This window comes from Asparagus officinalis, chromosome 5 (assembly GCF_001876935.1).
Source record: "Asparagus officinalis chromosome 5, Aspof.V1, whole genome shotgun sequence".
In the NCBI taxonomy this organism is placed as follows: domain Eukaryota; kingdom Viridiplantae; phylum Streptophyta; class Magnoliopsida; order Asparagales; family Asparagaceae; genus Asparagus; species Asparagus officinalis.
In genome coordinates, this window is record NC_033798.1 from 129,560,763 (window position 1) to 129,570,838 (window position 10,076).

A 10,076-nucleotide genomic window follows, 5' to 3' on the forward strand; every position below is an offset into this window, starting at 1 on the left:
GCCACATTTGAGAGTGACCTTCCACCCACAACCTAATTTGAGGTTCTGGAATATTTCCCCCCAACTACATTATCAGAGTTTTCCCTTTTCTTTTTTTAATACTTTTTAATTTTTTTTTTTTTTTGGGTGCCTCTTGTCACCCACCTGTATAAGGGGGTTCTTCTTCCACAACTCAAGGGTGGAAAATATCACCAGACATCACGCAGGTATCTTCCTTCCATCTGTAGACTCTTCACCATGTGCTCAGCCTTTGAGCTATCCAACGACCCCTGCCATCCATTTCAAACAAAATTCATCAACCATCGGTCACCAATTAGAAAGGATATCATCTAAAAAGAAATGGAATATGTTTCTCAAATCCAGATGGTGCTGAAATCTGTTATTAGTTTTCCAGGAACCACGTTAAAATGATTATGCGGAGAGTGGAAATGCAGAAGGGCATAAATGTGTGTTCCTTTCCTCTGAAAATGCACGCACGCCGGTGCTATATTGAATTTTTTTTTTTTTTTTGTGTGGGGGGGGTTACAAAGATTGGATACGAAACAAAGTAATCAACAATCAGACTCCTGAAAGAGAGTGTTGTAAAGCTTTAGAATGTGAATATTCTAGGAGGCTAGTGTAATCACTTCTCCATCAATAAATTCTTTTTTCAAAAATTAGAATCAACAGACCACAAGGAAGTGGAATTGAAAAACTGAAAACAGAATACCCTATAGATATAATAACGGACAGAAATGATCATCGAGCCTAAAAGCTGATAATTCATGAAGAAACTGTAATCCAGAAAAGGAGTATACGTTGGAGCAATCAATAACCTTAAATCTCAGTCCATTAACGGGTTAGACCTGATAATCTCAACAATCAAGATTATCGATTAAAACCACACTGACCAAATGTTTCTCTTAGGTTCTAAGACCACTGCAAATATGTGAGTAAGAAAGCCTACTGAAACCTCAAAGAATAGCAACCAGCATGCAAGGCAGTGCTACATACCTGTTCTTGAGCTATCGTATGAAGAACTCTGTGGACATCTCTGGCCATGCCTTTAGCATCACCACAGACATACAGATATCCACCATTAGAGATGGTATTCCAAAGCTCAGAGGCCTGCAAACAATCATAACTTTTTAGTGTAACTAAGAAGATTTATTGTACTATCAAGTAACAATATTGATTCATTATGAGCAAACCTTCTCCATCATCTTATGCTGCACATATTCCTTTGAAGGACCCTCACGAGAAAAGGCTACAATTAGTTCAGAAAGAGCCCCTGCCTCAACGAAATTGTTCAGCTCATCCTCATAGATGAAATCCTGCAAGTTTTACCATCATCTTAGAACCAACTCTTGAAAACCATGGAGAGCTTTGGAAATAAACATGTAATATTAACCATGTTTTTATTAGCTTTATCTAAAGAAAATACCATGTTTTCACATACCATTTTCCGGTTCCTGCAACCAAAGAAGAGAATGGCAGGGCCAAGTTCTGCTCCATCTTCCTTCAGTGCCAACCTTTCCTGAATCATGCCAATATATCAAATAATTTTGTCAAACTACGAAGTCACTCATCAAAAAAAAGCCAGAAGAGAATGTTTCAGCATTAGCAGCAAACCTGCAAGAAACCCCTGAAGGGTGCCAACCCCGTGCCTGGGCCAATCATAATAATTGGCGTGGAGGGATCTGAAGGGAGTTTAAAGTTCGACTGTCTCACAAATATAGGAGCCCAGCTGCATTCTTCACTTATCTCCATAGGAATTGAATGCTGTAGATGGAAGTTGAAGAATAAGGTTAAATGAGATGCAGACACCCATAGACAGAGGTTCATAAAAGAAGAGGTCAACTAATAGCATAACGTGCTTAATGCAGTCCTTAACGAATATGAAGACTACAATAAGTAGTAGAACTTATATAGATAATGCTTGTTTTAAATTAAAACAATATCCAAATTTCATCAGTTCGAATTATGTCTTTTAAATTTTAACAGTCTCTAAAGAACATATTCGTTTACTAGACTATTCTGCTATTTTTTCATATGAATTCAGAGAGTTGGTCAGCAATTGAAAATTAAAAAAAAACTGAAAAAATCAATAAACAGAAGCTAAATCAAGCTGCAGCAGTTGTCTAAAGATTGAAGAAATCCTTGATAATGTAGAAATTCTTAACAGGTGTTGCAGGCATTAAACAAATATGCAAAAGAGCGTGCAGTTACAACTTTCTCGCATAGAAAACAATATTGTTAGCTGCATCAAAAGCGTGAAAGAAATTCTGAAATTGAGTTCTAGCTCCCACATACTGCAAAACATGGAGAATCAGCTGATTCAGTCAATCAAAAGTGAAAGGAACTACGAGCCTCCCAGAAATTTCACAGAAGATTCAAGAAAAAGAAAAGGAAAGTGATTTCTGACTAATGTGAACTATACAGAAAGTGAAAGGTGGAAGTGTGCATGTGAGGATTGGAGGGGAATGACCATGATCTTTGAATTGATTTAAAAATGAGAAAATCGAACAAGCTACTTCTCTGAGACAAGGAACAAGAAAAACCTTCATCCAGGTTGAGCAGACTCCTTTGTGAATCCTTCCTGTCGGCGTTGGTCCATAGACTAAAGCACAAGTTACATGAATTCTAGTTGGTGCCATCCTGCAAAAAAAACACAACTGAATCAATTTTGTACTGCAAAGAATACACCTCATGCATGTGTAGCAAAATATTAACATGCAAAAACCAGGATGCATTGTTAACTATTTATCACCTTGGTGAAGATGATATTGAATAATATCTAGGCAGCAAACGAGGGGCTATTGCTGCAAAGAAAACTCCTAGTGGAGGCTTGACGGAAGGAAACTCAGCCATGACCTCCAAGAGACTCCTCTGACTTGCAACTATCCATTGAGAATATTCATCCTGTGTCAGAAAAATAGTGAAAAACTCAGTCAATCATTCAACAAAGGTGGGAGAGAATTAGAGTACAATCGAAAAAATAAAAGAAAATAACAACCTTCCCAGCAGGAGAAGCCAAAAAATTTAATCTTTCCGCTTCGTTGGGATCAGAAGCATGTGCAGCTAAAGCAACTAAAGCAGCCTGAAAACCCATAATGGATGTTGTCAGGAAAAATTGATAATGTAAAAAATGATTGCTTAAGCCTAAATTGTTTGAAAAGGAGGAAGCTAAATAGCTCTTGCCTTTTTAGGAGAATTCAAAAGATCAGCATATCGTGTAAGGGCAGTTCTTAAAGTGCATGGAGATGGGAAAGGAGGTGGCAGAGTGCTGCCACTTAGCGGAGTTCCATCTTCATTGTCAGCATGAATAGAGAAGAATGTGTCTGATGGAAGGCCTAATAGCTTTTCAGCCTCCTCTACGGTCTCAAGGGAATTCTCCGAATATACACCAACATGGTCTCCCGTTTCATATCTGGCAGAGAGAAGTTTTACTGTAAGCGACATGGGGTTTACAATGAATCTAACTAAAATTTTGTTAAATACTTCCAGCCATGCAATAATGAATAGCATTGGTAGAGACATAATAAAAGAACCAACTTAGACATTGTACAATTTTGTATATTGAACAGTGATAAACTTTGAGGAATAGGTAATTTAGATCTTACAGATAAAAAAGAAGCGTGTGCTTGAAAGAACTCATCGCATAATTCATACCATTATATCAAAATCAGGGACTACTATATTTCTATGAAGGATGTAGTCACCACAGTAGCCTAGCCTAAGACATGACACATAATGTATTAGTACAACATGTATAGTCGAGGGCAGACATATGTTACAAAGAAGAACCACGTTCCAGAAATTTGCACAAGGAACTATCATAGTATCAAAGAATGTTACATCATATTATATGACTGCTATCATATGGATAATCAAAATTTATTTGTCTCCACTTCAACATGAGTCACACATTAGTTTTCAGAATGGTCTGCCCTTAGTCTTACCAATCACGTAGAAGGATAAGAAAATCATTGTAGTTTTCTGGAACAAACAAATATATTGAAGTTTTCTGAGAAAATTGGTGAAAGCTCATGGTAGTTTCTTAAATTACCCCAAACAAAACTACTAATTAAATAAGACGCACTGTGGAGCAGTTTCATCAGAATAATAAGTGACAGATCTAAACAAGGTGGAAAAAACAACAAGTATAATATCAGAACAAATTGGAAAAAGTAAATAAAATGCACAAGAAGAAAATACAAGTACTTACCGAAGACCAGTCCCAGCAATGTCGAACTCCAGATGAATGCAGGAACGATCAGAAGCTGGAGTATGAAGCTCTTTCCGCACAGCCACATTAGCTCTGATAGATAACAACTTTGTGTTAAATTATTGTTAGTTGTGCTTAACTCATGCCCCACATGCAACACATTTTCTATTATACCTGCATGGATGGTGGATATCATGAACAGCATGACCATTTGCAAGACTCCAGTTCTTCTCCAAATGAGATGTGGCTGCAGAGTCAATGACCACAACACGGTATTCAGGAACAGCAGCTCTGTAAGTTGTAGATGCACCTGATGCATCATCTTCATCTCGAAGCAGCTGATCTAATTCTGGCCATAATAGCTCTCTCCTGTGAAGAAATTATACTCTTGTTATTTGCATAATTTCTCACCATGCTAATGTTCTAAAAGAACTTCATCCAGGAATCTCTCAGAAAAATGAGACACAGCAAAAATCACAATAATGGTTATTTTCATCTAACAATGTAGCAACAGTGTCAATGTTTTGTTACCATGCAGTGAAATCATCCTCAATGCACTGGTCATCGTCCCCGAGCCCCACTGGGACAAGACGTTTTGCTCCTAAAGCAACAAGAAAAAATTTAGTCCATTTAGTCAAATAAACAAAGGCACAAAACATAAAAACAGGTTGTAACGAGTAAATTATGCATTTACTGTAAACATGAAAAAGGTAAAAAAATAATGTGCTCTTGTTATCTTCTTATCCCCCAAACACGAAACATGAGAAGAAGCACCAGTCCACTCACATCTTAGAGTCCGAAAAATGTCATGATGATGACACTAAATTTATTTCGATCAATCTGAGAATCGCTGAAACAAACAATGTACTTTAGTGCAAACACTGAAGTACAACTGAACGAGATATGTTCCATAAAATTCAGTATAATAACCAGACTTTTGTTCATATAGTGTGGAAAGCAGGAAGGAGCTGATCATCATTTACAGCTGTAAAATTAAATCTAGCATATTGGCATGATGACTCATGTTATTCAGGATACAGTCACTCCTTGCATTTGGCCTCCTCTTACGAAGAACTACTCTTCACAGTTATTGTTTAGTTTTTTATAAGGCAAGAGATTTCTTTCCAAACACCTAAAAGCGTTTATCATGTAACACAAACCTTAAATATTTAATATCATGGAATGTGCAAGTTACCGATTGCTAGTTTAGTCAAAGTCATTAAATATGAACCTTGGTATTATCTACTGTTGATAGTTTAAATATGCAACTGAAGCTAAGACTAGTAAATGACTGGATATGCATGCACTACGACTAATGCCCTTATTGTTATCATACAGATCAAATCAATACACCCTTCAAGCTGGCATCTGATTTGCATTGCAAAGTACTTGTGATTACACTTAAGGTCCATTGCCCAGTGCATTTTCATGGCAGTAATTTCAAGCTATTTTGGTCCACACTTCATAGACTAAAAGGTCATCTTATCAACAATTATTTAAAAATACAGAGGTTCAAATATATAATTATCAATGCAATACATCATTACTTCAATTAAGAAATCATATGACCAGAAGAGTGTCCTAGGAAAAGAGGCTTTTCCGAGATAGTAAGAGATAATGAGAAAAAGACTAAAATGCTTCGAGCACACAGCTTTCAAAATATTCCAGACAGGTAGAACGTGTGAAAAATGATAAATGCAAAGTGAGAAAGCATATAAAGCATCTAGCAGAAACAAACAGTTTACACAACACGGTAGGCTGTACTCTCTAATGAACCTTTTGAGTTATTCACTTATAAAGCAACAAAAGATGATGATGGGTTCAAAGCATATACCCTGTTCATCAAGGATCTCATCTACGACCTTTGCGACCTTTATCACCAAAGAACACAATGTGAAACAAAACATCAGTAAGCAAGAAAGATTAATCATCATTATAACAGCAACAATAGATATTCATACCAATCAAATTGCAGCCCTACCTTATTGAAATGCTCATACTGCTTGTTGCCCAGACCAAACACAGCATACTGGAGGTTGTCCAGCCACTTTTCCCTCTCTTTCCCCTAAAAACCCAATCTTTCATCAGAACCCCAGTAAAAAAAATTCAAAATATTATAAATTTTATATACAAAAGTAAAAAATTTCTACCTCAGTAAACCATTTGTAGAATCTAGCAGCATTATCAGTCGGTTCCCCATCTCCGTACCTAAGGTTCCCCCAAGTTCCAGTTAGCAACAAAAAGGGCCAATAAATCAAATTACAAGACTGATAAATTAGGCCGTGAATTCGATCTCACGTTGCCATGAAGAACAGAGCTAGACTTTCCTTCTTCATCTTCTCCTCGTACTCGTCGTCATCAGCCGCATAATCATCCTATCACAAACCAAAACCAGTCAAAACTTTTCAAATTCTCGAATCATTCAACAAATGATTCAGATTCTCACCAGATCGACGACTTTGAACACCGCCTTGTCGTATCTAGCCTTGGCCTCTTCCGCCAGCGCCTACATCAAAAGTCAAAAACCGGTTCAAAACCTAGAATCCAGTCCAGAATTCAAAGGCGAAACCTGAGATCCAAGCCCTGACCTTAGCAAAACCCTCAGCAGTCCCAGTCTGGGTCCCGAAAAAGATCGTAACCTTCTTCTTCCCATCGTCAACCTCAGGCTCCGCCTCCTTCTTCACCACGAGCGGCCTCGGAGCCTCCACCGACTTGCTCGACTTCCCGCTCGATCGCTTCCACAGAAAAACCACAGCGCATCCGATCAGAACCGCGATCGCCGTCGTCAAGATCATCAGAAGCTCCCGGTTCTCCGCGATCGCCGCCGCCTCAGGCGGCAGTCCACCGTCGCCGAGCTTTCCGGTCAAAAGCGCCGTCATCAGATCTAGAGGTGAGAGCTTCATCGTCTCCGATTGCATGATCCGAGTCCAGATCGATTGATGGATCCCCCTCTCTCCCGCCTCGGCTCTTGCTTTCTCTCTCTAGTTCTTTGGTTTGGTGAGAGAGCGGGAGAGGAGAGGAGAGAGAGAGAGAGGAGAGAGAGGGAGAGAGCTGAGAGAGAACGGGGAGAGGATGTATGGGTTTTATTTCTGGTGCGGTTTTGATCACCTACCCAAAATTTTCGAGGGTCAACACACCTACCACACCTATAAAAGCTTTAACCATGATTTTAGGTGGGGCCCACTTCGAAAATCACAGAAAACGCCCGCGGACGGCAAATAAGAGAGGGGGTGGTGGAGTGACAGGGGTGAGCACGGTTCGGTTCGGGTTTGGATCTTTTTGGCTGGGATGTACGAATCCGACGTCCACTTGCTCCCACAATCGGACAATCGTCCTTTTACTTGTGATCTTCTCTCTGGATTTTTTTTAAAATAGAAAAACCTTGATTTTTATTTTATTTTTTTATTTTTTTTGGGTAATGAGATGCATTATCTTGGTAATTGGCAAAGTTATGTTACTTTTTGTTGGTGTTTGTTAAAATTGCTTTGCTATTTCAGTATAGCATATCATGTTACGCTATCACGATATGAAATGAACTTAAGAAAAGCTACAAATTAGTTTTATTTATGTAATATTAAAAAATGTAGGAAATGGTGAAATAGTACATCAAACAATTTTTAGGAAATTTATTGTTACTGAATTGTTTTTTATCTTACTCGTGCAAAACTATATAAGATCGTGACAAAATAAATGATCTTTAAATTATTGTCTATATATTTCCGTTAGCAAATTATAAATTCTTTCGGATATGACAATTCTTTTTTTTTTTTGATAAAAAACAAGGGATAAACCCTGTCATATGTATTAAATAACAAGTTTTATAAAAAAAAACACGATACGAATTGTATCCAAGAATTGGAAGATAGAAAGACTAGTTTCTCAATACTAGTGATATATGACTTTCTTCTCTCCAACATCCGTGAAGGTGAAGAGAGGGCATTGCCGTCATTCACCGTTGACACAGATATAAGAGAGAACAAAAGCCAGCCATATATTTGGTATCAAGAAACTAATATTTCTATAGCCCAATCAAAACATATAACAAAACTTGTAATAGATCATATACAAAAACTGAAGAAGACATCATAACATTTGCAGATAAATCAAATGCTTCTGCCAATGGGGTCTTTCTCCAACATAGCTTTAATCTTTTGTGTTGTAGATCCACTTTGAGTACCTGTCCGATCATATAATGACGATATTGCATAGTTAATAATGGACTTGATAGAAAACTGTTTTTGATCAAAAATAGAATTATTTCTTGATCTCCATAGACTCCAGCATACAGATGCAAATATACTGTGCCACATATATCCTTTCAACCCATGAACTGATTCTAAGATAAGCAATAGGTCATCCCAATTTGCTGTCCAAGTGAATGGAAGGTTGTAGTTAACGAAAATTCCATGCTTTCCGTCTAAAAAAAAAAGGATACATCAAGGCATTCCGTAACCCTTATTGCTTAGTAGTTCATTTTGAGTTGGGTTTTGCGTATGGCTCGGCGATCATAAGTGCACAAGGGGAAAATAGAGGGGCTGTTTGGTTCAAAAGTCGCTGCTGTGGAATTCATTATAACTTTGTTCGATTACAACAAATTCGAAAGAATAATTCTTTTTATTGAAGACTCTCTTACTACACAACTCCAAAAAAATTACAACTCCTTGAGACAAACAAACACGAAAATCGTTCTATCATAATTAACTCGTTGTTCGTGGGACTTGCCGGCCTTTACGCGAACGCCTTTGCGTCGCTGCGACCCGCCCGCATTCACAGATCGTGAAGAGGCGGGCTTGGGCTTATGCATTCTAACTTCGTTATCGAAGTGAAATTTGAAACGATATCTTATCGGAAGTAAAGATAGTCGTTCTTTCTTAAATCAAGCTCAAGCCTTAATTTCAAGGCGTTGCAAGAAAAGAAACCAAATCTCTGCTCTCTCTTTGCTCTGGGGAATGCTCTAACAACATGCCTCGAATCCTCGTCAGAAAGTGACCCGTAGGGGGGTATTTATAAAAAAAAAAAACCCTCAAGGGTCTGTAACTGCCAAAAACCTTAACAATCGAAAGAAGTCAGTACGCGCGAACAGTGTTTACTGTCTCGCTGGCGAGACAGCGTTTACTGTCTCGGGACCAGCGATACAGCTAAAATTTGCTATCCTCGCCTTGAGGGTATTGCGAGACAGTAAATGCTTGTTCTCGAAAAATGGCTAGCTTTCTCGCTTGTAACCTGCTTCTTCCACGTTTTCAAAACTCCAGATTATTTGGCAGTTATCCACGTGACCATTTCTCGCCCCATGATGTTCTCCCACGTCCCTTGGCAAGTTGAATGGACTACGCTGTAGGGCCAGTTACAAAATGTAGTTATTGACTATATTCAACACTGTTTCTCCGCTTGGCGCGCTGACAGCAAAGCACTGTCCCGGCTTGTGGCGGGCACAGCAAAGACTGTCCCGCTGGCGGACAGCCAAAGACTGTCCGCCTGGCGGGACAGCCAAAGCACCTGTCCCGCGCTGGCGAGACAGTCATACTTGTTTTGCATTTTTTTCAAAACAGTATGAAATCCTTTCTTTGTTGAATTTTTTTGAGTGCATCTTCTCTCTATGCTTGGCCATATCTACTAGCCATTTTTTGACGCCTACAGATACCCCCTCCAAAGTATTCCAGACTCAATTCTTTTATAGAGGACATGGGATTACTTTGGATCAGATAGATTTTACTTACGATTCCCTTGTCAATGCCCATTGGCCCTGAATAGCATCGTTATGAAAGGAACTTGTAAATGGGCCCTTCAATACTTTACCTCTTCTGCATGTTTAGTCTATCCAAGTTCTTCGTAGAATAGCTAACGTTCTTCCCGGCGTTCGCCGTTGTAT

At 38.6% G+C, this 10,076-nt stretch overlaps 1 protein-coding gene across 1 annotated transcript; it reads right to left on the bottom strand.

The window, feature by feature from the left end:
- LOC109841330 (NADPH--cytochrome P450 reductase-like) lies at positions 110–7,326 on the bottom strand. Its single transcript, XM_020410266.1, has 18 exons — positions 6,796–7,326; positions 6,654–6,713; positions 6,506–6,582; positions 6,358–6,415; positions 6,189–6,272; positions 6,042–6,078; positions 4,739–4,808; positions 4,382–4,576; positions 4,208–4,300; positions 3,181–3,409; positions 2,996–3,079; positions 2,750–2,901; positions 2,541–2,637; positions 1,612–1,761; positions 1,439–1,516; positions 1,191–1,313; positions 994–1,107; positions 110–269 (listed from the first exon to the last, which is right to left on the bottom strand). The coding sequence occupies exons 1-18, from the start codon at positions 7,123–7,125 to the stop codon at positions 189–191; spliced, it is 2,112 nt and encodes a 703-aa protein (XP_020265855.1). The 5' UTR covers positions 7,126–7,326; the 3' UTR covers positions 110–188.